Consider the following 27,568-nt stretch of genomic DNA (forward strand, 5'->3'; position numbering starts at 1 on the left):
CAGTGGGAAGCGCCTGAAAATGTATAGTATAGTAAAGTATAGTTTAAAAAAAATTAACAGACCTTTTTCTTTTTCTTTACTAGGCTGTTTGACATAGGGACGCGGGTGGCACTGTGGGTTAAACCACAGAGCCTAGGACTTGCCGATCAGAAGGTCGGCAGTTCGAATCCCCGTGACGGAGTGAGCTCCCGTTGCTCGGTCCCTGCCGCAACCCCAGAGTTGGTCACGACTGGACCTAATGGCCAGGGGTCCCTTTACCTTTACCTTAGGCTGTTTGACAGCCTGGCTCACCCTGGTTTTCTGATGCTTTGAACTACATTGCTCATCAGACATGGTTAGGCACAGTGGGATCTGTGAGCTCAACATCTATATTCCAGGGTTGTTTCAATGGAGAGGTGAGACACTTTCCTTCTCACAACAAACAGGGAGACCTCTGGACAGACACACAAGAGTAGTTCTCCAGCTGAGAAGTCTCCTGTTCTTCCGCCGGCCCCGAAGAATATCAGGATCAAAATGTTTCTCTTCAGAGACCTCATGTTCTCTGCCTGCCCCTCCAGAAAGGACTGAAGAGTTAGGGGAGCATGTCCAAGGACAACAGTGGCAGAACCAGGACTCACTAGTGGGTCACAACCTGACCCAAGGTGGGTTGCAACAGGGAGCGCTACTACCATGCAAATATATGGGAAAGGACTGAAGATGCCTGCATTAGGGGGAAATAATTCTTAATTACACCCTGCAAACATGCATCATATGATCGTTCCCCTGGATAACACAGACTCCAGCAGTCCTGGGGATCATTGTAATTATCAAGCAGGGACAGCTCAGTAGAGCATAAGGCTCTTAATCTCAGGGTTGTGGGTTTGAGCCCCATGCTGGGGAAAAGAGCCCTGCATTGCAGAGGGTTAGACTAGATCAGGCTTTCCCAAACTCCAGCTCTTTTTGGACTACAGTTCCCATCATCTGTGACCACTGGTCCTGCTAGCTAGCGATGATGGGAGTTGTAGTCCACAAACCGATGGAGACCCAAGTTTGGGAAACATTCCACAAATGGGGAGCTACCACTGAAAAGGCCCTGTCACGGGTCACTGCCGATTAGGAAGCCCCTGGAGGTGACACCAGCAACAAAGGCCCTTAGTGGTGCATAGGGCTGTTTCTACACAAAGTGGGGGTGGTTTCAGAGACCACACGGCATATATGCAATTTATAATGTGGATCTTCCAGTTTGTGATGATTATGATGGTAATTTGCTTAGGTGATGGGAGGCAGCAGCGTTAGTGAAGTTCCTTGCATGATTAGTTTGGCCCATCGCAAAGTGTGTTGGAGTGAATCAACAAAGCTGACGTCCATTCCTAAGCCATCTTCACAATGTTTTGCTCGGTTATGTTTGTGTGTTTATTTTCTTAAGCTGCTTAAACAAGCTTAAGGTGCTGGTCAGTTTTGGCCATCGCAACATCAAAGTGTAAACAACTGTACTTCTTACAACACCCCATTTTTCTAGCACCACCAGGGACCAGAAATAAAATGTTCTGGGAGAGCCAGATTAGTTCCAGGGTACGGCTACCCCTGATTTTGCTAAGAAGCACAGTGGAGTCCAAGTGTGCTGCAGAGGGATGAAAGAAAAGCCAAGCAATGCCACATGGACAATGAACAGTTTATTACCAATATGAACACAGATACTGTGAAGCAATGATGTACCGCTGTAATATTGTGATAGCTCTGAGACCAGGGACTTGCTGTCTGACAGCTGGGCATCGTTCGGCCTCTTCAGGCGATGCCACAAATAAGGTTTTGTTGGCAAAAAAAAAAAAAAAGGTCTTCGTTTACATTGCAGTCTACCAGTAAAATTACTCTGAAGTCATCTAGTAAAAGCGAATGGTTCACGTGTTTCCTTACCTACTATATACTAAAAAAAAAGTCATACATTTAAATAAGCAAATACAAAATACAAAAAAGGCTGACCAACTCTGATGTGCATTGTCAGATGAAATTTTAAAAAATCCAGAAATTTAAATTTTAATATTTTCTTTTTTTTAAAGATTTTAAGACTTCTCTCTCTCTCTCTGGTTTTTTTTTTAAATGAAGCAAATCCAAGGCAGCAGCAAGCCTCAAAGTCTGCTGAGTCTGCTAATAAAAAGGATTTAAGAACAAAAGACAGAGCCAGGTGTCCTCTTTCACCATCTTGCATGGTCTTGGGATGCTCGGAAACGATCCAGTTGCCTTTCGCATCCTATGTGGCTTCTAGATGGTTCCATGGCCATTATGTCGTGCTGATTCTACTCAACTCTTGCCTGATGGCTGAAAAAAAGAGGAAACAATAAAAAGAAGGGAGTAAGCCAGAGCTTACGGTCAAGGCACTATACTGTCATAGCTTCACACCTAAACTAAAGACCACTGACTCTACTTTGGGAAGTGGTTAAGATTATAAAAGTTGTGGCAGCAGCAGCAAGAGAAGGACGGTACACACACACCATACACTTGAAGCACCTTGGGAGCTGTAGCTTACCCCCAACAGAGCTACAATTCCCAGCACCCTTAAACTACAGTTCCAGCTATTCGTTTTGGGTGTGTGTGTGTGTGATGCTTTAAATGTATGAAGGCAGTATCTACACCATCCTTCCCTCGCTGCTTGATTCAGGGCTGGCTTACCTGTGGCCCTTCCAGATGTTGCCAGACCACGGCTCTGCATTGCAGGGGGGTTGGACTAGAGGACCCTTGGGGGTATATCCCTTCGAACTGTACAATTCTCTACAAACTCCCATCACCTCTGACCACTGTCCTGGCTGGCTGGCAGGGGCTGATGGGAGATGGAGTCCAACAGCATCACAGGCTGCCCACATCTGGCTCACAGCAGATGGGATGATGGGAGAGTCGCAGGTAAGCCACCCCTGGCTCCAGCAACATATCAAGTGGCAAGGGTTGGCCTGGAAGGATGCCAAGGCAAGGCTGTTCAGTTGTGTGTGTAAGGCAGGGCTGATGTGGCAGCGAGAGCAAATATAAACACGGGCGCAAAACTGGATTTTTATGAGACATGAGGCTCTGCTGACCTTTCTCTCTGGCACAGGATTCACAAACGTTCCAGACCGAGTGGCAGAAAAAAGACTATTCCAGGTGTCTCTCTGGGGAGACTTAATCGTATTTCCTTCTCCATGGGAATAATATTTCTTTGTGGGTACTGGGCTAGGAATTGCAGATACAGGGGTAGTCAGTGTGGTGCCCTTTGGATACGGACCACAAATCCCATCATCCTCAGCCAACACAGCCGGCGGTCAGGGATGTTGGAGTTGTCATCCACAGTAACCAGAGGGCACCGTGTTGGCTGTTCCTGTCCTAAGAGGTAATTCACAGTGTTTTCAGCCGCACTTCCAGTTCCCAGGACTGGATGCGGGAAGGTGAACGGACTGGCTTGAGCGTCATGCAATAAAAGAAATTATCAATGTGTCTTATACATACACTCCATGTTTAAGCAAAGGCATCTCAGCACACTAGAGAGTTTGATAGCTCAGTTGGTTAGGGCGTGGTACTGATAACGCCAAGGTGGCAGGTTCGATCCCTGTATGGGGAAGCTGAATATTCTTACACTGCAAGGGCTTGGACTAGATCAGGGCTCGGCAAAGTTTTTGTCGCTTGGGCCAGTTTACGGTCCTGCAGACGCCGCGGTGCGCCAGAGCGCACACACACATGCGCTAACACTCCCTCCAGCACGGAGGAGGCATGCACAGCTTCCCATTGGTTGCAGGAGCTTCCTGCAGCCAATGGGAAGCTGCCCAGGGTCACGGAAGGCGGTCCCTGCTCCGCGCTGGTTCAGCATGGCGCACGGGAGCTGAACAAGCAGGTGGAGGGGGCCCATGGGCCTTAGGTTGCCGACTCTTGGACTAGATGATCCTCAGGGTCCCCTTCCAATTCAACAGTTCTATAATGCTCACGCACCTGGATTACTGATCAAGCAGTTCAGCAGTGGAACAGACAACCTCAGGTGGAGGTGGACTCTCAGAAAGTGATGGGCAAGTTTGTAAGCAGAGGATGGGAGGCTGGAGCAATGGGCAGAGGATTGGACTCGATGGCCCTTGTGGTCTCTTCCAACTCTATGATTCTATGATTAGGGAGGCTGTAGCAATGGGCTTCCTGCACTGGGTTAGGTGACCTTTGAGGTACCTTCCAACACTGCAATTCCACCCTTGGCCAAAGTGAGAAATGCATTTCATGCCCAACCACCCCTCCTCACTTCTTACCATCGATTATCTCTTCTTTTACTTTGTGTAATTCTTTTACAACTTCCTCCAATATTTCCTTGAAAGACAAAAAAAAAATTAAAAAATTAAAATGTCCTAAGAAAGAAAGAAAGAAAGAAAGAAAGAAAGAAAGAAAAGTCCTTTGCACTGGTATAAATGGAACTTCTCCTAAGAAAGCACTTAACTCGTCCCTATGAGAGCCAGTGTGGTGTAGTGGTTAAGAGTAGCAGACTCGTAATCTGGTGAACCGGGTTCGCTTCCCCGCTCCTCCACCTTGGGCTAGTCACTCTTCCCTGAAGTCTCTCAACCTCACTCACCTCACAGAGTGTTAGTTGTGGGGGTGGAAGGGAAAGGAGATTGTAAGCCGCTTTGAGACTCCTTAGGGTAGTGATAAAGCGGGATATCAAATCTAAACTCCTTCTTCTTCTATGTTGCATGAGATCGCCTGCATGAGATGCAGAATTGTTTTTATCAGTCACTGACTTTGAAGCAGCCATGTGTGGACGTGTACTTGTTTTCCATAGTTTATTATGGTGAAAGTGTTGGCATAGCACCTAGCATAAACTTTGGACTAAGGCTGCAGGTTCTATGTCTGCCCAGGATTACACAGAACTGTCACCAATACAGTTCCCTCGGTTTACGAACTTAATCCGTTTCGGAAGTCCGTTCTTAAACTGAAACCGTTCTTAAACCGAGGCGCCCTTTCCCTAATGAGGCCTCCTGCCACTGTTCGGCTTCCATTCTTAGACCGAGGTAAAGTTCGCAAACCGGGACACTACTTCCGGTTTTGCGGATTTCGTAAACCGAATAGTTTGTAAACAGGGCTGTTCTTAAACCTGAGGTACCACTGTACTGGGCAATGGGCCTGCCCTGGTATAACAAGGCTACTTCCTATGTTCTTATTTACAGCAAGAAGCTGTAACCCAAAGAATAAATGAAAAACTGCTCTTATCTGCATCCAGAGCCAGCGCCGAGGGCCTTCTGGCGGTTCCCTCATTGCGAGAAGTGAGGTTACAGGGAACTAGGCAGAGGGCCTTCTTGGTAGTGGCGCCCTCCCTGTGGAACGCCCTCCCTTCAGATGTGAAGGAAATAAGTAGCTATCTTATCTTTAAAAGACATCTGAAGGCAGCCCTGTTTAGGGAAGTTTTAAATATTTAATGCTGTATTGTTTTTAACACTCGATTGGGAGCTGCCCAGAGTGGCTGGGGAAACTCAGCCAGATAAATAATAAAATTATTATTATTATTATTATTATTATTATTATTATTATTATTATTCTGTGTGAAAAACTCCCAACTCACTTGTTTCATGCGATCAAAATCTAAGGTGTCCATGGCCACGTCATTGCTGCTGCTTGCAGGTTTCATCCTTGAAAAAGAGAGGAACAAAATAAAACAAAGAGGGACATTCTTCAACGTTTTCTAAAGCCACTGTCCATGATGTTGGCCATTCTTCCTCGCACAAAGAGGTGCATAAAAGCAGGTGGAAGGAGCTCATGAGGGGTTAATTGCTTTGACCCTCCACCGCTGCCTCTTGCATCACGGGAAAGCACTCAGCAGCCAGCATGATCTTGCTAAGCAAGCAGCGCTAAGAAGCATCCACCGTGCGTCACCCAAAAGACGTCCATTCCCAAGAGGAGAACGCACTGGAAAGGGGGAGGAGTTTGCTGAAATGCATCAGGCTACGTGAGGATTTTATTTTATTTTTTTTTAAAAAAAAATCTGTAATGCTAATCCAGATAGTTTCTATGACTACTTTACAGCAGAGCCCTTTCACTGCTGTTAATGATTGACCATGCCACGTTTGAAAACACAACCCGGAAAGCGGTTTTAATACTTTCTCCTCTCCCAGGCATACCTGCCCTTGTTTCCCTCCGCCTCCCATAAAAGTGCTTTTCAGTCATACGTGGCTTGACGTGCCAACACAAAAGAGCGCCGTCATCTACACACAATGGCCACTTCTTAAGCATTTGGGCACTACGTGTTGCAGAACTTGAGGCAGGAGGACCTCATGTGGCCAACACTGTGCAGTGCACGAAGAATGGTTTTACAAGTTGCCAGGTGCAAAAAGGAAGGCCAAACTATGTGGCCAGTTTTTGCAGGATGTGATGATATTATTATTATTATTATTATTATTGAAATTTGGATAGCGCCCTTCACCCGAAGATGAAGCCACACACTCATAAAGCCACAAACTGGCCATGCTTGGGTGTAACAGTCACCCTAAGCCATGCTTAGGAAAATTAGCTTGTGCATGAGCTGCCTGAAGACTGAAGCAGTCGCCACTTTGCTCCTTTGTTCCTGGAGCTGAAAACAAACCACAGGCTAGCAGGCTTAGTGTTACATCCAAACCCTTTCCTTCTTGCAGCACCATGCTGGTCAGCTTAACACAGCTTTATTTCAAGAGGGCTTTGCATCGTGAATTTTGCACTAACAATCTATTACTCTATATTTTAAATTTTGTATATTACCGTATTTTTCGCTCTATAAGATGCACTTTTCCCCTCCTAAAAAGTAAGGGGAAATGTGTGTGTGTGTGTGTGTTATGGAGCGAATGCAGGCGTGCTCTTTAAAGGGATGAAGGCGATCCCACTTGCTGTCCTGGCTTATGGGATTCAGAATTATTTTTTCTTGCTTTCCTCTTCCAAAAACTAGGTGAGTCTTATGGTCTGGTGCGTCTTATAGAGCGAAAAATACGGTTTATGTTTCCTATTCTCCCCCACCCCACGAAAGCCTCTTTGAAAAACAGATGGTAGAATAAACAAATAAATAAAATGATTCCAACAAAAATTGCTCCTGGAGGTTGCTCTTTGGCAAGGAATTGAAGTCGCCGCTTGTGGTGTTATAGTTCCCTTTAAGGCTAGCATGCGGGGACAGCTCCACACACTCCTGTGACAAATTGCAGCCATGGGGCAGAATTTTCATCAGCAAGATGAAAACAAACCATTCCACAAACCTGATTCTGATCAGACCACCACTACCCCTGGGCTGCTATTTAAGGTTTTGCTTTCTTCTTCTTCTTCTTCTTCTTCTTCTTCTTCTTCTTCTTCTTCTTCTTCTTCCTCCTCCTCCTCCATCACACAGTGCCAAACTATGCATTCAATACAATGCGTCGTTTGGCTCTCAAAAAAATGTACTGCATCGTCAGAGGGCTACATAACGTATAGCTCTGCACGCTTTGCAGAATTGTGCAAACTAGCACCGTAGTATTTTGGGGGAGAGCTTCGTCTCTACGCAAAAGTCGTCAAGACCAACGTTTGCTCAACGGCAGGGAAGCGGACATAGTGGCAAGTTGCATGAAGGCAGGCAGGAAGTTAGCTGACGAACGAAAGGATTTGCGTGAGTTCGCAAAGACAAGATAGAGGAACCGGAGCAGTTTTTCAATACCTAAAGGATGGTTGGAACTGAATGGGGCTCTTTGGTTCAGGACTCCTGCCCACTGATGGATTTCTATGGTGAGAGAGGATATGACATGAGTGCATGCAGCTGCAGCATGCGCACATTCCAATGCATGCTGGTGGACCCACAAAGGGAGACTCCGCAGCTCACCTAGAGAGTAGCGCAGTGACAGGTTTTTCCACAGAGTTGCTTCTCTCCCAAGGCTTCTTTCCAGCATCTGCTTAAAAAAGAAACCCATGCAAAGTGAACAAGAGAGAGCTTGGCTTTGTGGTGCTTTCCCCCTCTTCCCCATCATTATCATAACAACAAACAAACAACAGCCCTGTATAGGGCAGTTTTTAATGCTTAGCGTTTTATTAAGTCTCTGTATTATGTTGGAAGCTGCCCAGAGTGGCTGGGGCAACGATATGCCAGTAACTCGTTTCTAGCATTAAGCTTGCATCTGGAAACAAACCAAGATTTATCTATTGATGGAGACTGGTTGTATTTAAGTTCCTGTAATATACAAATGATTCCATAGATCAATATTATGTTACCCCAGAATGAGCAAGAAAAATAAATAAATCTGCATGTTTTTATTGAATCTTTCAGAAGACGCTTTCAAGTTGTAAGATGTTCATCAGTGATGATTTGCAAAAAAAATGTTGCTAAATTGCTATTCATGACTGGCTGAGAAGTAAAACGACATTAAAAAAGAAAAGAAAAGATTTATCTATTGAACCTGGGACTCCCCCCCCACCCCGCCCCGCCAGAGAGACCACCCAGAATCCTCTAGGCTTCCTGCAACTTCTGTGTTTTTATGCAGCCCCCAGTCCTCTCCATGGGCTGCTTGTTCAGTACCAGGACGGTGAAGTCAGGCTCCATCAATGACCTACTTGCAGGCTGCTTTCAAAGGGAATACCTGAGGAATTTTGCTGCTGAACAGGGCCTCGCGTACCGGGGGAAGGAGAGGTGCTAGCCTCCTCCTAGAAAACAAGCAAACAAAGCTTTGGATTAACGTTTCGGAAAAAACTCGTACTTTCCTGCGACTGCTATGTTAGGAGCAACTTTTTTCTGTAAAAGAACGTAGAAGATAAGCAGGGTCCTGCTGGAACTCAGACCAAAGGCACAGGCAGTCCAGCATCTTCTCGTGCCAGTGGCCAATCAAATGCCCATGGGAAACTCATAAGCAGAACCTCAGCAGAACAACACTCTCCACAGCTACGACTTCCAGCAACAGGTATTCAGAGGCATACTGCCTCCGACAGAGGAGGTAGAAAAAAGATAAAAGGTAAAGGACCCCTGGACGGTTAAGTCCAGTCAAAGGCGACTATGGGGTTGTGGCGCTCATCTCACTTCAGGCGTTTGTGCACAGACAGCTTTCCAGGTCATGTAGCCAGCATGACTAAACTGCTTCTGGTGCAACAGAACATCGTGATGGAAGCCAGAGCACACAGAAACGCTGTTTACCTCCCTGCCCTAGTGGTAACTATTTATCTACTTGCACTGGCATGCTTTTGAACTGCTAGGTTGGCAGGAGCTGGAACCAAGCAACGCGAGCTCACTCCGTTGCAGGGATTTGAACCACCGACCTTCCAGTCTATGCACTCTGCCATAGTTGAAGATTCCTTACAAAGTTGAAGATTCCTTACTGCAGGATTCCTTACAAAGAGTTTGCCCACATGGAGGTTACGTCCCTGAAGATTTGCCCCACTACTTACTGGTTTGTCCAGTCTACAAGGACCTAAGAGCATTCTTGTTCAAGGATTTAAATCTCCCAGTTGACAGATTGGTTGGGTATCTGATTAATTTTTTATTAGGGGGCAGATCCCTCTACACCTTTGAAAAAGTGGTCTGCTGTGCTATTATAGTGTCAGTTTAAGAAAGGTTTCTGGGGATAAGTTTAATTATTCGGGGGAGAAAAAGAACGCAGAACGCCTTGTTTTACTAATTATTTTAACTGTGTAATATATTTCATTCTGCTTTATGTATTTTGCAATGGCCTCAGCTACAGAAATAATGCTTGTATTTGTATTAATGGCTAGTGGCCATTTTATTTTCTGTCCTACTTCTAAAGATCAGAGGGTTCCTTCCCCTCTGCAAAATACAACAGGACTGGGCCTCACCTCTTTTGTACTACAGAGCATTTCCCCCAAAGGAACCCGTCTCATTCCCTTCACATAGAAAGCAATATAGGAGTGTTTTACACGGCTCCATATATGTTTGTGTGTATGACTGTGTTCAACAAAACATTAAGCCATAAACCATTGTTCGGCAAATCAGTCCGTGTGCGAGTTCAGTGCTGGTTTATGCAGCTCAAGCTCAGAGATCGCAGAGGGATCTGGCGAATTGAAGTGGACACACCTAATTTGATCTGCCTGGACCAAAGCAGATATCGAAGCTGCAGCTCACTTCGAAACCCACACACTGAGAGATTCTCACTCTCTTACAAATTTTAATACACGGGTGGTGCGAGAGCCAAACGCCTGTTTTCCTTTGTTTTTTTAAAGAAAGCAATTTCATGTACGTTCCCTCGATATTAAAAGTGAGCTGAAAACAATGTTTGTAAATTACACAAAAATTACTTAACCCCCCTCCACCTGTCCCTGAGAGTGATGACATGCCATCAAGTCATGATGTCAACGTGTGTGGAAAGAGGACCTCGGCGACCAGTCACTCTTAGGCAGCTGAAATCGCTTCATTTGACTGCAGCAGACAGTGAGATTGAAAACTTCATCTTGTGCAGAAGGCGAACTTGCAGCAGAAAAGAAATGGGGTTGCAAGCAACAAATGCACAGAGGAATGGAAAATAATGCCTTCTTACACCAGCTGGTTTGGGAGACATTTTTCACTCTGCAAACTCCACAGTGTGAAGTGGTGTTCCACTTACGTTTTGGCTTTCCTCTTCTTTTTTGTCGGCTGGCTTGTCCGACTGTGATGCTGCTTTCCTCCTTAGGACAGAGTGAAGGGAGAGACTATAAACTAGTTCCTCGGATAAATATTCACCGACCACAGAATTCAGAGAACCTGCGAGTTCATACGTGCTCTTTCCTCCCCCATCCCCTTACCTTACTTAGTTGAATTTGTGTGTGTGTGTGTGTGTGTGTGTGCACAGAAGGCAGAGAGGAGAATCTGTACTAGACAACAAGTAATCCCTATTAAACATGGCGACTGTAGTTATTTTTCCAGAGGCAATGCGGAAAGCAATAGTAAAGCAGAACTGGGAAGGCCTGTCAGAGTTACTTTGGTGGTTGTTTTTACTAGAACCCCAAGATCTACCAACCAGAGTTAAGTGCAGAAGACATATGGTTGGAATTAAGAACACAAAGAGCACCAGGAGAGCTCTGCTGGGTCAGGGCAATTGCTGATCAAGTTCAGCATCCAACCAGATGCCGATGACAATGGATTTCAGAGGCATATCCCTTTCAAGAGTGGAGGTAGAACATTGTAGCTGGTAGCAACTGGAAACCTTCTCCTTGAACTGCTGCAATCCTCTTTCAATTCACCCAAGTTGTTGGCCATCATGACATATTATTTGGGAGCAAATCCTATTGAGCAGGGTATCCCAAACTTGGGTCTCCAGCTGTTTTTAGACTACAATTCCCACCATCCCTGACCATTGGTCCTGCTAGCTAGGGATGATGGGAGTTGTAGTCCAAAAAACAGCTGGAGACCCAAGTTTGGGAAACCATGCCGTAGATTAACTATGCACTGTGTGAACATGGTGCCTGGCCAAATTCTGAGCCTAGATGCTGGTTTATAGGATCAGCATTGAGCTGACCCTCACAGTAAATAAAGGTAAAGGTAAAGGGACCCCTGACCATTAGGTCCAGTCATGACCAACTCTGGGGTTGCGACTCTCATCTCGCTTTATTGGCCGAGGGAGCCGGCGTACGGCTTCCGAGTCATGTGGCCAGCATGACTAAGCCACTTCTGGCGAACCAGAGCAGCGCACGGAAATGCCGTTTACCTTCCCGCCAGAGCGGTACCTATTTATCTACTTGCACTTTGACGTGATTTTGAACTGCTAGGTTGACAGGAGCAGGGACCGAGCAATGGGAGCTTACCCCGTTGCGGGGATTCGAACCGCCGACCTTCTGATCGGCAAGTCCTTAGGCTCTGTGGTTTAACCCACAGCACGACCCGCGTCTCTTACAGTATTTTCACACAAAAGCCCACTCCTGGTTAGCGTTCTTCACTTCAGCACCATCTCTGAGGTGGGAAAAGATGTGTTGTTGTTGCTATGGTTAAGCACCCAGGAGTCATAAACTCTTGCCAAACTACTACTACAGATCACCCAGGGATCTACTGGTAGATCCCAACCTATATTCTAATCCCCCGCCCTCCGCTGTGGAATTTGGGCAGCTCCTTGGCTTGAAAACCTCCAAGGACAGTTGCCCTAGTCTCCCTAAGTTAGAGATTAGCAACTAGGTTAATGAGACCTATAGAGGGCCAAATCTACCTCTCCCTCCTCGCTAAGATTCTTGGAACTGTTTGGGGGTGGGGGAATTAGATAAGAGGCAGTGTGACTCGCGGATAATACACAACATCCCACCCCTCAATTACTGTAGGCAGGAGTGAGAACCACCAACCTTTTCGCCAGTAGTTTATTCATTTCTTCCATTAGTCCGCCTCCACCGCTACTCGTCCTATTGGCATCGCCCTTGGAAGCACCACTGGGACTAGAACCTCCTGAGGCATCCTCTGGCTTTTAAGACAGAAACCAGAATTTTAGATCTGGGCACTAAGGGGGTCCAATTTCGCTGTCTAAGCAGAGGCGACAAAAAAAATCCAAGGCACTAAGGGCTGCTGTCGCTGTCAAGACAACTAGTGGCTGAAACATAATAGGAGGCCATCTGTGAATTTTGTGTGTGTGTGTGTGTGTGTTGCTTTACTAATTTGTTGTTTGCAGGACACAAATGTTCATATTATCTTATTATCATTATTATTTTTAAAGGAAGATTTGTTCGCTGCACTGGTGTGTACATGAACACCTATGAAGTGATATGATACAATGATGTGTGCCTATTTTATAGAGACTGACGACTGAATTCAGTAACAAAGCACCTTAGTTGTAACCACATCACATGAACACTAGCCTTACCGAGAGAAGCATAAATTACAGCAGCAATCTGCAGTGTGAATACGACACACATGCATTCACTGTACTGAGTTTATCTTTTACAAATGGGCTAACCTATTGGCCTGGGAGTTGCTGAGGGACACAGGGGCAGAAAAACCTAAATGTGCTATTGCCTGCACACACATCATGTGACTTGAGAGCGGCCAGCCATCTAATCCAGAGCTATGCTTGCTGAGTTGGGTAGGCAGCTTCATTCACTCATGTCCATGCTAACACTCCTCCAGGACTGGGTTCTAAACTCCACCGTGAAGTATTAACAAGGGCAATACCCATCTTGGGGCAGATAGGGCTTGCCAAACTGGGAAGTTAGCACAGCCAGAAGAAAGAAAACTCTGATTCTAAACCTCTGCTGCCTGGTGGGACATCTTCGGGAGAAGAAAAGGCTCAGGAGTTAAAAAGGTAAAGGGACCCCTGACCATTAGGTCCCGTCGTGGCCGACTCTGGGGTTGCAGTGCTCATCTTGCTTTATTGGCTGAGGAAGCCGGCGTACAGCTTCCGGGTCATGTGGCCAGCCATGACTAAGCCGCTTCTGGAGAACCAGAGCAGCGCACAGAAACGCTGTTTACCTTCCCACCAGAGGGTACCTATTTATCTACTTGCACTTTGACGTGCTTTCGAACTGCTAGGTTGGCAGGAGCAGGGACCGAGCAATGGGAGCTCACCCCGTCGCGGGGATTCGAACCGCCGACCTTCTGATCGGCAAATCCAGAGTGGAGTCTCTAAGACAGTTGAATGGAGCCTTTTATGCCGCTTCCCAGCAACTCCTGCAGCCAAGCTGATGCAAAACACATTGCCCTGCTTTCCTTTGGACCACATGAGTGAGGCCGAGAGGGGGGTCTTGTCATCTGAGCAGCCCAGGACTTCCATACACACTGCCCAGGCTTGTGTCCTGGGGAAGTCACTTCGGTGCCACTAACACAGTAGTTTGACTTCACCCACAGAGGTGCACTCCACTGTCTCTCGAGACAGATGGATGACAACAACAACCCATCTGGAACACCAAAGAATTTAGTGTAATGCGTATGTGTTGGAGTGAGTGCTGCATATTTTGTGTCAGGATTATGCCTTGGCAAGCAGGAGGGTGCCCCTATAATATCTGCCCTTAGATGGAAGGCTAAAGCTGAGAGAGATGGGCAGTGAGCAACTTCCTTCAGCAGAGCTAGGATTTGAAACTGGGTTCCCGGTCTAAACTCTATGGCACCACAGCCACCGCCAGCAGCAGCAGCAGCAGCAGCCCTCATTCCTTACCCGTTGTACTCTCCTTAGTTTGGCACCAGCCAGAGCTGCCGCTAGTCCCGACACGGACCCATCGTCAGTGCCGGACCCTCCACCGCCTGCTGGCAACGGGGGCGGCGGGGGTGGCACAGTGCCCGAAGGGGGAGGAGGCGGGGGAGGAGGTGGAGGCGGACCACCAGAGGAAGTCGGTATCCCAGTCGAGGGATGGCCTGGTGGAAGGACGGGGCCTGGAACATAAAAGAACAATAATTCAGGAATCACATGGTGCTCCACCCTGCATACTTCTTGCCCCTCTTTCCTTAATCATTGCTCATGTCAATGTAGACAGGAGACACCAAATTTCTCAGGTACCCATGATCCACCCAGCAAACAGTATACGCCAAATGTCAAAAACTCACTGCTGCTGCCACTATCAGGCCCTTGTGGAATAGTTTGGGCCCTGAGCAAGCAAATATTCACAGATCTTCTACAGGGGCAAATGCAGCGGCCCTTCAAGATAGTCACAGCCAAAGCCCACTCAAAGACACCCCCCCTTACAATAATCTTATAATTATACAATATAATAATCAGGGATTTCTCACAACGATCAGTGTAGATCTCTGCGCGTTGTCTTTCAGCTAGAGCTACTATTTTCTGTGCTATTATTATTATTATTATTATTATTATTATTAATTGGAGTTTGGATTTGATATCCTGCCTTTCACTCCCCTTAAGGAGTCTCAAAGCGGCTGACATTCTCCTTTACCTTCCTCCCCGACAACAAACACTCTGTGAGGTGAGTGAGGCTGAGAGACTTCAGAGAAGTGTGACTGGCCCAAGGTCACCCAGCAGCTGCATGTGGAGGAGCAGGAAAGCGAACCCAGTTCACCAGATTACGAGTCCACCGCTCTTAACCACTACACTACACTGGCTCTCTGTCTATTACTGTCTATTACTCTTCACCCACAGATCTCTTGGACAAATGATTTGGACCACTCCAATATCTTCTTTCAGAGTGACTTAAGTTGTGTTTTCAATCATATGTAAACCAGAACTTGCACACCATTCTCATAAAACTGAAGCACATTGTCTTTTAAGTGCTCCGAACGCTTAGCTTTGGAACATACAATGGCTAAAAAGCTCCCCTTTCATGCTGATTGGGTGGTTCTAGGACACTGGAGATAGGGACCCTGCTGCAGAAATAGTAAGGGGGTCTTCAACCCACCATGACTTAGGCCAATACACCACTGATCTTCTCTCTCCTCATCCCTTAGTCACCAGTTAGCAACTCTTTTCCCAGGGTTCAGATCCCAGGCATCTGCCATGCTTTGGGTCATTCAAATGGTATCGCAATAAAGTAGAATATACGAAATAAAAGAAGCAATAAAATATAATTTAAAAAATTGAATATGAATATTTCATGAGATGGATGTGCCCCAACTCCCCTCGTCAACAACAAATCAACATATGCATCACCTGCGGACCATAGTTTGGGAATCCTTTATCTAGACATAAATCACTGAAAGATACATTCACACAAAACTCTCCCAATAAAGTAGATTCCACAGATTTTATAGGCAGCTAAACCTGTTCTCTTGTTTAGATATTTGTAGCCTTGAGAGGCTTCTGCATTTCACCCTGGGCCACAACTGAATTTGGCCACTGCAAAAAAGACACAACTGGACAGATATTTGGGGTCAATGCATTTTTATGTTCTAACGTATATGCAAAAATGTCCCAGCATCACACTTAACTTTACATTATTCCAAACTTGTAAACATTCACCCGTTCGGTCATCTTTGGCAAATCAAAATTGCTTCCCGGCCACCAGGTTGGGACACTTAGAAAGATGTTATTTATTTTTAAAAAGTATACCACTTCATATATATTTTTTTAAAAAAATCCTTGACTGTTCCTTGACATAAACCAATTAAGAATGGGCATTCAGTAAAAGTTTATGAAAAACTAGATTAGAAACCCAAGATAAAAGCAAAATTATCTCTCTATCTATCATCATCATCTATCTAATCACAACTAAAACGGAATAGTGTACAAATACAAAGAATTAAAAAGTTAAGGTTGGGCAAAGTTTCCATGAAAATTTGGGCAAACACTCATTTATAGGTGTCTAAAAATAAATACTGTCTACATCTCGTGAATTACCTGGGGGAGGTGGGTGCTGCATTATGGCTTGGAGATAAAAGCCCACCCTTTAGCTTCTTCTTGTGATTACCAGTGCTTTTTTTCTGGCAGTACGCAACGGTACACAGTACTGGCACCTTTTCGGAGGAGAAGGAGGTGGGAATGCTCTCAGGTGCTCCCAGAGCATCATGCTTCCTTCCCTGAGCTGGGCAAATGCTCCCCAGGTTTGGGGAAGGAAGCGCGAGGCTCTGACAGAATCACTGCCTCCTTCCCAAAGCCTGTGAGCCCATGTCCTGGCAGAATGTTGGACGGTAGGACCCAAGGAGAAAATAAGGCATGCACAGTCAGGTACTGCGAGTACAGAAAAAAGGTATGGTCATTTACTTAACAGGCATCATGTAAGAACTACATAGCAAGATCTTAATGAAGTTCCTTCCGGTAAACATGTAGTGGTTCTACATGTAATTGTTTTCCCTGGCCCCTAGGAAATTTTGTGCCCAGGGCAGCCACCCAGAGTACCAGCACCTTCCCCCACCCCCCAGAAGCAAAGCATTGGTGACTACTTTCATTTCCCTATGCATTTTTGTGCTAACCCATAAACAATCTCATTCTGTGCCTATAATCTGAGTCCTCAGGGCTTATATTAAGAAAGAGAGTCTCCACCCCCACCGTTCAGCCCAGACACTGAGGTCCAGCTCCGAGGGCCTTCTGGTGGTTCTCTCACTGTGAGAAGTGAAGCTACAGGGAACCAGGCAGAGGGCCTTCTTGGTGGTGGTGCCCGCCCTGTGGAATGCCCTCCTGTCAGATGTCAAAGAAATAAACAACTATTGAACTTTTAGAAAACATCTGAAGCCAGCCCTGTTTAGGGAAGTTTTTAATGTTTGATGTTTTATTGTGCTTTCAATAATCTATTGGGAGCCGCCCAGAGTAGCTGGGGAAACCCAGCCAGGTGGGCGGGGTATAAATATGATGATGATGATATGAACAGGTGCTGCCTCTGAGAAGAGCCAATTCTGTGCTGCCCTTTGACAATCAATTGGTCATGGAACAACCAGCAGGGGTCTCCATCATGTCTTACTATGTTGAGCAAATGCAACCGCTGACTAAACTTGCTCTCGGAAGTTCTTTTACTCAGCGAGAGACTCTCCCATCACTCATGTGTGCATTCTCTGCCTCCCCCTCCCCTTGAATTCCTTATCATACAATTGGGTTAATTTCTACCTGTCTACAGCTTTGTTTCTGTCACTTAAATCACATTGCTCTCTAAAACCACCAGTGTTTGGTATTCCTCTTAATTTGGGGTTGTCTTCCAGTTCGTAACTTCCGTCCAAGCCCACAACGAAAAAGCGGCGTAGATCTACAACTCGGCAGATTTCAGAATTCTCCAAATGAAAACTCCTGCTCTCTTTATCCCCCCCCCACCCAAATGAGTTTAGCCTTTTAGCCAGGCTGCCTGTGAAGCTACCTTATGCATATCCCTTGCAGCATGTTGCTTCTTTTATGAGAATTATTATTATTATCTATTCAATTTATATACCTCCCTTTATCAAAAGATCTCAGGGCGGTTTACAACATTAAAAACACATCACAGAACGTCAATGATAAAAAAATAAAATAAAAAGAAGCATACTGACAGCCTAATAATAAAATAGTCATCATAATAACAGCCCTCTCCCCCACACTTTCACAGGCCATAGATTAATAGCCAAAGGCCTGGATAAAGAGGAATGTTTTTGCCTGGCACCCAAAGACATGTGATGATGGTGCCAGGAGAGCCTCTCTGGGGAGAGCATTCCACAATCAGGGAGCCACCACAGAAAAGGCCTGTTCTTTTGTTGCCACCCTCCAAACCTCTCTGGGATGGGGGGACATAAAGAAAGTGCCTCAGATGACAAGCACAGAACTGAAACAGAGCATCACCACAAATGAAAGCACTGCTTCAGATGTGCTTTGCCTTCCCTGCCCTCTAGGAAAAGAAGACTTCCCTTCCAATTCTGCAACTCAAACTGCCCACCTCCCCTCAATATTTCAGTAGCCCTTTTCTGTGGCATAAAAGGGGCTGCTGCAGACCCAGAGCCCTAAGCTAAACAGAGCCACTACGTAGCATTTATGGATTGCTTTAGGCTGTTCAAAATGCTAAGTCATCTCAGTAATTCCCACACCAACCTTGTAAGGGAGGTCAGTACTGTTAGCTGTATAATGCAGATTGCGGCTTGCCTGAGGCCACCTAGCTACTTCCAAGGAAAGCTAAGAATCACAAACTTTGTTGATTACGGCTTGTGCTCTCCGCTGGCACATTGCACTAAAGTCCTCCCTCAGCCTATGAGACTTCTGTACAGACAATCCGTTAACACAGTGGTTCTCAAAAGGTGTGGTGGCAGGAGAGGGTGGCAATTGCGGAAGGAAGACTCAAGGCCAATCAAAGAAACATTTCTACATTTCAGTGTAGTATAGTATCAAAACATCTTTTATTTACAGAATATGGATAGATATCTTTTCAAAATGAAAGCAGGAGCATCAAGTGTACAAGAATGATAACTGTTTTTATGTAGCTTCACTGTCTTATTACTTTCTGAATGTCAAATGGCCACATTATAAAGTAGTTGTGTTCTGTGTTCTAAATCAGCCACTGCTAGGAGTTGCTCCTTTTTGTTTTCTAATGTATTTCCTTTCAATAAAAGAGTAAGGGTGGCGTGAGCCAATTTTTATTCTGGCACAGGGGGAAAACTTTGAGAACCACTGAATTAACATATGCTAACTGGGGAGGGGGCGCGGTCTGCCTCCCTTACATCAGCACTCCCTGTTCTCTCACTGAATGTGCTTTTAAAAAATTCTTTTGCAAATTTTACTTTTTTGTCCCTGGCCTGAAAAAGGTTCTATACTATACTAGTTACGTATGTAGTTTTCTGGGATATAACATCTTTTTGGGGGAGCCTATACCCTCCAGATGTTGATGGGACTCCCTATTCCCATAATTCCTGACTGCAGATCATGCTAATTGGGCCCAATGAGAATCAAACAACACCTGGAGAGTTCCAGGTTTTTGCCACCTCTGTCCTGCACCCTCCACAGGCACTTAAGCATGCTCTTGAAAGCCTGGTCAAAAATTTGGGCTTATAACCTATTGCTTAAAACCCAAAGGTGTCGCCTAAATATAAATAAACGCAATTCTTTCAAACCAAGTACTTACTGAAGTGGGAAATGGTTGATGAAGTCATGTAAGGAAGGTTCCTCTTGGACAAATTCACCTCAGATACAGCAGCGTAATAAGGAACAAAGTGTGACATGGATGGATAGAGCTGGTGTGGAGAATGAGGCGAATGTTGGGAGGGCCGGGGGAAAGCCTGGATGTAAGACCCCGCTGGGTCGGCTATGACAGGCAGATGCGAAAGAGGCACGGCTTCCAAGTACGAGAAATAGGACTCGTCTGTTCTCTTTACCTGGGTCCTAGAGGAGCTCGGAGGAATTTGCGTGGCAAAATGTCCGTCGTGGTGGCCGTTCAGACCTAGCTGAGGTACGTTTGCGGAGGTGTCTTGGACCACGGTATCTGTGGGCCCCCGCATCCTGCCGTTTTGGGCAGGGAGGACCACTGGAATATGGGGCTGCAGGAACAGACCCTTTTGTACGGGGGGCGTCAGGGTCACGGGTGGGGAAGGAGGCTGAGGGGAATAGGAGAGAGAGGAGCGCCTGGTGGGCTGAGGAGGGGCAAAGGGGTAATGGGAAGCCGGGGCCGGTGGCGGGGATAAAGAAATGTGCTTGGTGCTTCGTGTCACAGTCCTGTAGCCTGGCCAGGCCGGAGGGATGGAGGAAGCTGGAGATGGAGAGAACTCAGAGGCAGAATGTCGGTGGCAGTGCAGAGGGGGTTCCCTGGGCCCCTGAGGGGGTTTGAAAGAGGCTTTGCCCACAGGGTCAGGGAGAGGAGAAGATGCCGACGAGATAACTTTGGCGTAAGGAGGTGGAGGTGGGACAGCACCCGTAGAAGTGGAAGCATTGTAGTTACTGTAGTCAGGAGGAGGAGACTGGCAGTGGAAGGGGGAAGAAGACACTTTTATCTGAAGGGTGGAAACTAAAAATAACAGAAAAGAAAAGGGGGGGAAAGAATAAGATGGGTTGGAACTGAGGAACGACAGATGGCACCATGGTTAGAAAGACTAGGGATGGGGAGAAGGAGGAATTAAATCAAAAACAAATCAAAACAAAGCCAAAACTTAATAAAGATTAGTACAGGTATAGGTTTTAAGGATGCCCAAACAAAGCCAGGACAGTGAAACACCAACACGCCACAAAGCACTGGCCTTCATCTGGGCCGTGCCTGTTTGCTATAACATAGAAGACGGAACAGAATACAGCCACTCCAGGCTTTCCCTTTGCATCCCATGCCATTTAAGCCGAAGTCGGTTTCTAATCCTGCAGTGTGAAAACTCCTTGCAGAAAAACGAGGAGCAACCAAATCCCAGGGCACAATGAGCTAAGTTTCGACGTCAGCTGCACTTGCGCCGCAGTTGCCATCCCTCTTTGTACCTCCCGTGTCTGACTGAAATGTTTTCAAGCCACAGGATAATTGCAGCAATACTCAACAGGCCAAACCGTTTCCAGGGAGCAGGTGAAAGTTAAAGGAGGCAAGCAGGGGAAAGGCAAGGCCTGCGTTGCTTACAAAAGCTGGATACGTGCCTGTGGTAGAGGTTCTTCTTTCCAGAGATTCCTGGCGCTGCTGCTGCTCCATGACTTGCCTAAAACAAAAGGGAAAAAGGAAAAACAAATCAAGTTTTAGTTCCTAATGTGCATTTGACCAGACACTTTGGCTTTGTTTGCGCTGGGTATAGTTTGTTTGGGGAGGGGGATGATGCCCACAAAACAGCTTTCTTGCGGCACTGTTCATTTATTACAATCTACTATGTATTCTGGAATATTGTTTGCCTGTTTACTATATGTGGAACACCCTTTAATAGACTGTAACCCAATTTTGCATGATGGTGGCTGATTTCAAGGAGTAGGTTTCTCTCTATGTTGGGCACCATTTTGAACCAAGATGGAGGACTGAACCTTTCAAAACCGCATTGAATTTTTGTTGTTATTGTTGTTTTCTTAGGTTTTCCATGCAATGCCAGGTACAAGGCTACAAGGTATTTATAGCCAGCACTAAGCATACAAATCATCGCAAGGAGGATTTATTCAGCGGAAACCCTAAACTGCATTTTAAAAAAGAACTGCAATGAACAGTATTTTATCTACCTTTTAAAAAGTCGGGTCCTTCCCTCAGGGAAATTTGAATGGCCCTGTGGCAGAGAAGGGACAGTCAAGCTGGAACAGGCTGCAGGGCAGGCTTTGACAAGGTTCCTCTCCAGGTATGTGCACCTTTTGTTACTCTTAGTAGGATATACAAGTAGAAAGCTGTTTCTACTCACAGTACCCCTCATGGAAATGTGATGTAATCCAGGGGAAAGTGAAGCATGCTTTAAATTCAATAGGTTTCAGTCGGATTTCAATGGCATGCCAGCAAGCTCAACCTTTGCTGAACTGGGTATTATAGGCCTAAGATCCCTAGTGAAGGCTGGTTTTATAGGATAAATTGTTACCTATTAGGATTTAATACCTGCAGTGCCATTTGGCTTTCTGGCTCAAGAGCAACAGCATATTGCAGCTGGGGGTGGTTGTTTGCTTAAGCCCTACTTCTAAGGACCTAGTGTTTATACTTCATTTCCTTCTCCCCTCAGGGACAGGAAAACTACAGTCCTACTTCGGGTTACAGGTTGCGTTTTTTTGGACTGCGGACCACCGAAACCTGGAAATACCAGAACGGGTTACTTCCAGGTTTCGGCGGTCGCGCATGCGCAGAAGACTGAATCGTGCTTTGTGCATGCACGTAAGTGCCGAATCGCAACCCACACGTGCGCAGACGTGCCACTGTGGGTTGCAAACGTGCATCCTGCATGGATCACGTTCACAATCCGAGTGTCCACTGTATTACCATGCTCTTGGACAAGCCAGAAACTGCTTTGTTAGGATCCCGTATTCAAGATCCCTGTCTATGATCTGTCTTTCTGGTTTTTCATCTGAAAATACGAGAGCAGTTGTTGGCAAAAATACGATGGCTAACTATCTGTGTGAAATGGCTTTCAGCAACATAAGTAAATAATATTAGCCCCAAATGTAATCGTTTCCTAATCATATTTCCCAAAATATTCCTCCATAAGTGGATCTCAGGTATAGGAAGCAACACCTTTTTTGTGGAACATATATCTGCTTCTGCAGTCCAGGTATAGCAAGAATATATAGCTTGGTCCCCTCCATCCCCGCCCCCCAAAAAGGACTATTCCTCAGGAACTATTTCCTTCACATCCTTTTACAATTTGCTTCAGGGCTGGAAAAGTAGCAGGTATCCCAGCATCATTCTCATGAGATGGAACCATAGCCTTTTAAAGGAGCATGTAGTTTTGAGGAATTCCCACCAGAGGGCCTTTTAGGTCAAAACTGCCTTGGAGATTTGCTGCTCGCAGTTATAATTTGTGCTCTTTGGTAGCACACTTGTTTGAGCTAACATATGAGCAATACACTAACAAAGCAATTCTTTGCATGGCTACTCAGAAGTAAGCCCTGCTGAACTGCATCCCCCTCTATACACACCTACCTGGAAATAAGCCTTACTTCTGAGTACACATGCGTAGGGCTGCACTGTAAATCTAATTTAGACATTGCTACCCCCCAATGTTATTAGTCTCGCTGCCCGCCATGGCAGAATTTTATGCAATTAATTATTCCACACCATTTACTTCAATGCAAGCAAACACAAGGCGAATGTGGGAGAAACATAATCAAGAAAGCTCAGTTGGTAGAGCATGAGGTTCTCAATATCAGGGTTGTGGGTTCAAGCACCTTGTTGGGCAAAACGATTCCTGCATCGCAGGGGGTTGGACTAGATGTCCCTCGGGGTCCCTTCCAACTCTAAAATTCTATGGTTCTAATTTACATATCACTGGAGGGCTAAAAACAACAACAGAGACTACTGATTTTATTTGCTGGACTGTTTTAAGTTCTGGACAGGGGATGCAAAAAGGAACATTGGCAATTTCCAGTCCTTTCCATCAGAATTCTCTGATGTCCATAGTGGTAGTAGCTGGCATCTACCCTGCTCCTGTCTGGACCAGCTAGCTGAGTGCAGTAGCTCTGCCACTTGGAGAGGCCATCTTAAAGGATCGGTTGTGGCAAGTGCCACTCTAACCAGGCCAATCCCTGTGGGATCTTCAGCGTGGCTTCTTATCACAGTTTTGGTGACCAACATGAAGCCAGAGGTCCCTCATTTGGATGAAATTTCTGGCTGAATGGAAGTCACGATCTCTGCACCAAAAGTGATAGGAAGAGTGAGAGACGGATGTCCAGTCATTGCACTTGTCTACAACATGCTCTGGTTTGTGAAGTCAAAGACACTGCTGCGGATGCAAGCATTGCCCTGATCTGTGAATACCTTGCCCACATATCTTGGTAACTTGCACACATCTCCCCTCAAGGATAGTTCAGAAGAGTTTCTGGAAATATCCCATGGTCGCTTCAGTCCTGAACTCTGGAAGGTCCAGTAACTGAGAAAATGCAGAATTAATTGTTACAAATGGCATGAAAACTGGGAAAAACCACCCATGCCTCTAAATGGTCCTGATTTTGATTTATAAAGTATTTCATTTGGGATCTTGGGGAGCAGCCAATAAGGGGATCACATGCCATTTTAGGAAACGGAACCATACACAATGGTCTGAAATAATCACTAAGGTAGATGTAGCCAGCAGGATGTTCTCTACATAATGTGATCCTCTTGATAATTAGAGGCCCAGCACCTTAAGCTTGTTTAAGCAGCTTAAGAAAATAAACACACAAACATAACCGAGCAAAACATTGTGAAGATGGCTTAGGAATGGACGTCAGCTTTGTTGATTCACTCCAACACACTTTGCGATGGGCCAAACTAATCATGCAAGGAACTTCACTAACCCTGTTGCCTCCCATCACCTAAGCAAAGTACCATCATAATCATCACAAGCTCAAACTGGAAGATCCACATTATAAATTGCATATATGCCATGTGGTCTCTGAGACCACCCCACCTCCATTTTCTGTAGAAACAGCCCTATGCACCACTAAGGGCCTTGTTGATGGTGTCACTTCTGGGGGCTTCCCAGCCGGCAACGCCCCTTGACAGGGCTTTTTCAGTGGTAGTTTCCCATTTGTGGAATGCCCTCCCAGGTGAGGTGCATCCATCTCCTTCATTACTGACTCTCAGAAGGATTTTTCTTTTTTTTTTAAAAAAAAAATCCTCTTTACCCAGGTGTTTGATGGCTGAAAGAAACTGTTCCTGGCAACCCCGAAATTACCAGTTCGGAAAATGTTTTAAAAATGTTTTAGAATGGATTTTGAATGATTTTTTTGAATATTTCAAAATAATTGTTTTTGATGGGTTGACCACCTTGGGCTCCTCTGGGAGGAAGCGCAGGGTATAAATCTAATCAATAAATATTAAAGAGGTAAGGGATGAGGCTTCCCAGAAAAATAAAAGCGAAAGCAGTGATTGGAGTGCAGATCTGTCTCACACATATCTTGATCATGCTGAAGAGTCATGGTGGTGTAGTGGTTAAGAGCAGTAGTCTCATAATCTGAGGAACCGGGTTCGCGTCTCCGCTCCTCCACATGCAGCTGCTGGGTGACCTTGGGCCAGTCACACTTCTTTGGTCTCTCAGCCCCACTCACCTCACAGAGTGTTTGTTGTGGGGGAGGAAGGGAAAGGAGAATGTTAGCCGCTTTGAGACTCCTTCGGGTAGTGATAAAGCGGGATATCAAATCCAAACTCTTCTTCTTCTTCTTCCTATAGTGTCTTATAGTACAGAATAGAACTGATGGAGCCCAGAGTACTACAATCCTGATGGGCAAAACATATTTTATCAACACAGGGAATCTCACGGGTTGCAAATACACTGATTGGTTTTAACAGACCAGGATGCAAATATAGAAGCAGAGGCTAAAATAACCACCCACTTTGATGGGATAACAATTCCATTTATTGCATCACGTTTCATAGCGACAACTGGCCTGTACAGTAGCGCAGTTTCTGAAAGAATGCCCTGGTGTTTTGATAGGCTCAATTATATTAGCAACAGTTGGTATGTGCTTAAAAAAATTACAGTGCTTTGCAGATTATTTGTTTTTGCTCCTTACCGTCTCTGAACCTCCATTTCATCTGGAGAAGGTCCATTTTGAACCTGGCGTTGGGTTGTTGGACCTAGAAGATGAAACAACAAAACAGTAATCATTGCAAAGGCGGTAAGAATTTGTCCTATGGTACCTGAAGGAGATTATTCAAGGCCATTGAAGCAGCACTCATTGGCCAGACATGAGAAAGTGAAGTGTCAATGCCAATGGACCTTGATTTTGTTTTTTCTGTTGATGACTTGAAAGGCAACACAGGACATACAGGAACCAGCCATTATCAGGTGCCAGCACAAAGGTAAGTATTATGGAGTAAGACACCTGTGATAAAGGGAGACCTAATGCAGAACTATTACCGTATTTTTCGCTCCACAAGACACACTTTTTTTCCTCCTAAAAAGTAAGGGGAAATGTCTGTGCGTCTTACGGAGCGAATGCACTGGGCGGCAGAGGGATCCCTTGCCTACCGCTGCAGTCGCGAGCTGAGGGATGCCTCTGCTGCTGGAGCCATGGCTCCCATCTGTTGCTCGCTGTGAAGCCAGCAGAGCAAGAGCCGCAGAGCAGCTACCGCTCTTGCTCTGCTGGCTTCAGCGAGAGCTGCGCAGCGCCTCTTGCTCTGCTGGCTTCACAGCGAAGCGGGAGGAGGGACGGACGGGAGCAAGCAAAGCGAGAGCCGCTTACATGGCTTCTGTCCCAGGAGCAAGCAAAGCACCTGTCCCAGTGTCTCCTCCTCCTCTTCTTGCTCCGGTGTCACCGCGCTTTACAGTGAGGCAGGAGGAGGGATGGGCAAGCAAAGTGAGAGCTGCACAAAGCAGGACAGAAGCCATGTAAAGCAAGAAAAGTAAGAGCTGCTTACATGCTCTGCGCAGAATATATTTTTTCTTGCTTTTTTCTTGCTTTCCCCCTCTAAAAACTAGGTGCGTCTTATGGAGCGAAAAATACGGTAATTAAGAGGAAAACACAAGAATCTCAATCTCATGTTTGCCTTGTAAGGAGAATGAGGAGAGGGGGAAAGGAAGGTAGGTGTTTTACATGTGCCATCACCCACTGATTCTTCCTTCCATATCACTTCCCCTGCAATTTATTTGTATTCCCAAGAATCGGAGGAGAAATTCAGTTTGGTCCAGCATTTTTACGTGAACCTACTTAATTCGCACTTACAGAAGAAGCAAGTGAGCCAGAACATATCACTTCTCCAAATATTGCAATGAAGTTCTCCAACCACATAACGTGTACAAATAATGCATGTATTTGGGGCAAGTGTACACAAAAACGCATGTATTAGTGAACATAACTGACAAAATGCATTACATTAGCTAGAAGGTCATAGAAAAATGTGCTCAGTGAGAGAAATGAACACTAAACTGCAGCCAAAATTTCCTGACTTTTTGTGTGTGTTTTTTTTATTGCAAGCTGATGAAGAAAAGTGGAGAACTTTAGTTAAAGCTAGAAAAATGTGAATCTGAAAGAAAGCAAAATTTACAGGTTTGTGCATCCCCTCAGCAGCAATTCAAAACCAGAAACACAGGTCCATAAAACCAGCAGCTACCAGTCAGTATTTTAAAAGCCTGGTGCCTGTTTGTTTGCTGTGCAATGGATTCCAACATCCTCTCTCCTTTTTTTTATTTTTTTATTTTTTTTAAAATTAATTTTTATTCGTTTTTCAGACAGATAGTAAAAACACAACAAAACAAACAAAAGAAAAACAAAAAGCAAACAAGGCACACAAAACAATTAAACCCATGTAGCTTCAAATTCATCATTTCATACTCTTCTTTCTTTTGACTTCCCCATACCTCCCCATCCCTGCATCCTTGTTTAAAGATTCTTTAGCAACCCTTAAGTCCATTGTCTTAATTCCCTTTCATAAAGTTTCCTTTAGTTTTTTAGTTACTGCTGCAATTCTTTACCTCTTACCCCCTGACATCTTAACATTCCTCAATTTTACAATTGTTTTTAAGATATATTTTAAATTTCTTCCAGTCCTCTTCCACTGTCTCTTTCCCCTGGTCACGGATTCTGCCCGTCATCTCGGCCAGTCCCATAAAGTCCATCACCTTTGTTTGCCATTCTTCCAGAGTAGGTAGTTCTTGCATCTTCCAATACTTTGCCAGTAGAATTCTTGCTGCTGTAGTGGCATACATAAAGAAATTCCTATCCTTCTTTAACACCAATTGGCCAACATCCTCTCTCCTTAAACCTTTAATTTGTTTGGGATGCGCCTCTGTGTGTTCAATGGACATGTGAGAAGGGAATCACAGGGAGAGGGTTTG

General features: G+C 45.4%; 1 protein-coding gene and 1 long non-coding RNA gene across 14 annotated transcripts in view; one reads left to right on the plus strand and one right to left on the minus strand.

The window, feature by feature from the left end:
• Nucleotides 1-1,171: 1,171 nt before the first annotated feature.
• Nucleotides 1,172-2,150, plus strand: LOC307200805. Its single transcript, XR_013832436.1, has 2 exons — nt 1,172-1,279; nt 1,419-2,150. It is a non-coding gene; the product is annotated as an uncharacterized lncRNA (long non-coding RNA).
• The window catches only part of EVL (Enah/Vasp-like), a 148,889-nt gene continuing 122,960 nt past the window's right edge, over nt 1,640-27,568 (minus strand). For 5 of the 13 annotated variants that reach the window (XM_079948327.1, XM_079948315.1, XM_079948325.1 and 2 more), the window contains 12 exons: nt 25,305-25,368; nt 20,778-20,836; nt 19,297-20,172; nt 13,998-14,212; nt 12,199-12,314; nt 10,497-10,557; nt 8,529-8,592; nt 7,778-7,847; nt 7,616-7,678; nt 5,531-5,597; nt 4,230-4,287; nt 1,640-2,295 (listed from right to left, as the gene is read on the minus strand). In XM_079948327.1, coding sequence (XP_079804453.1) covers nt 2,258-2,295; nt 4,230-4,287; nt 5,531-5,597; nt 7,616-7,678; nt 7,778-7,847; nt 8,529-8,592; nt 10,497-10,557; nt 12,199-12,314; nt 13,998-14,212; nt 19,297-20,172; nt 20,778-20,836; nt 25,305-25,368 — 1,751 coding nt within the window. In that variant the 3' untranslated portion in view covers nt 1,640-2,257. The remainder of the gene's footprint in view (nt 2,296-4,229; nt 4,288-5,530; nt 5,598-7,615; nt 7,679-7,777; nt 7,848-8,528; nt 8,593-10,496; nt 10,558-12,198; nt 12,315-13,997; nt 14,213-19,296; nt 20,173-20,777; nt 20,837-25,304; nt 25,369-27,568) is intronic. The other 8 variants (XM_079948322.1, XM_079948321.1, XM_079948320.1 and 5 more) reach the window with 8 other exon arrangements.

This window comes from Podarcis cretensis, assembly GCF_951804945.1.
Source record: "Podarcis cretensis genome assembly, chromosome: 1".
Taxonomy (NCBI): domain Eukaryota; kingdom Metazoa; phylum Chordata; class Lepidosauria; order Squamata; family Lacertidae; genus Podarcis; species Podarcis cretensis.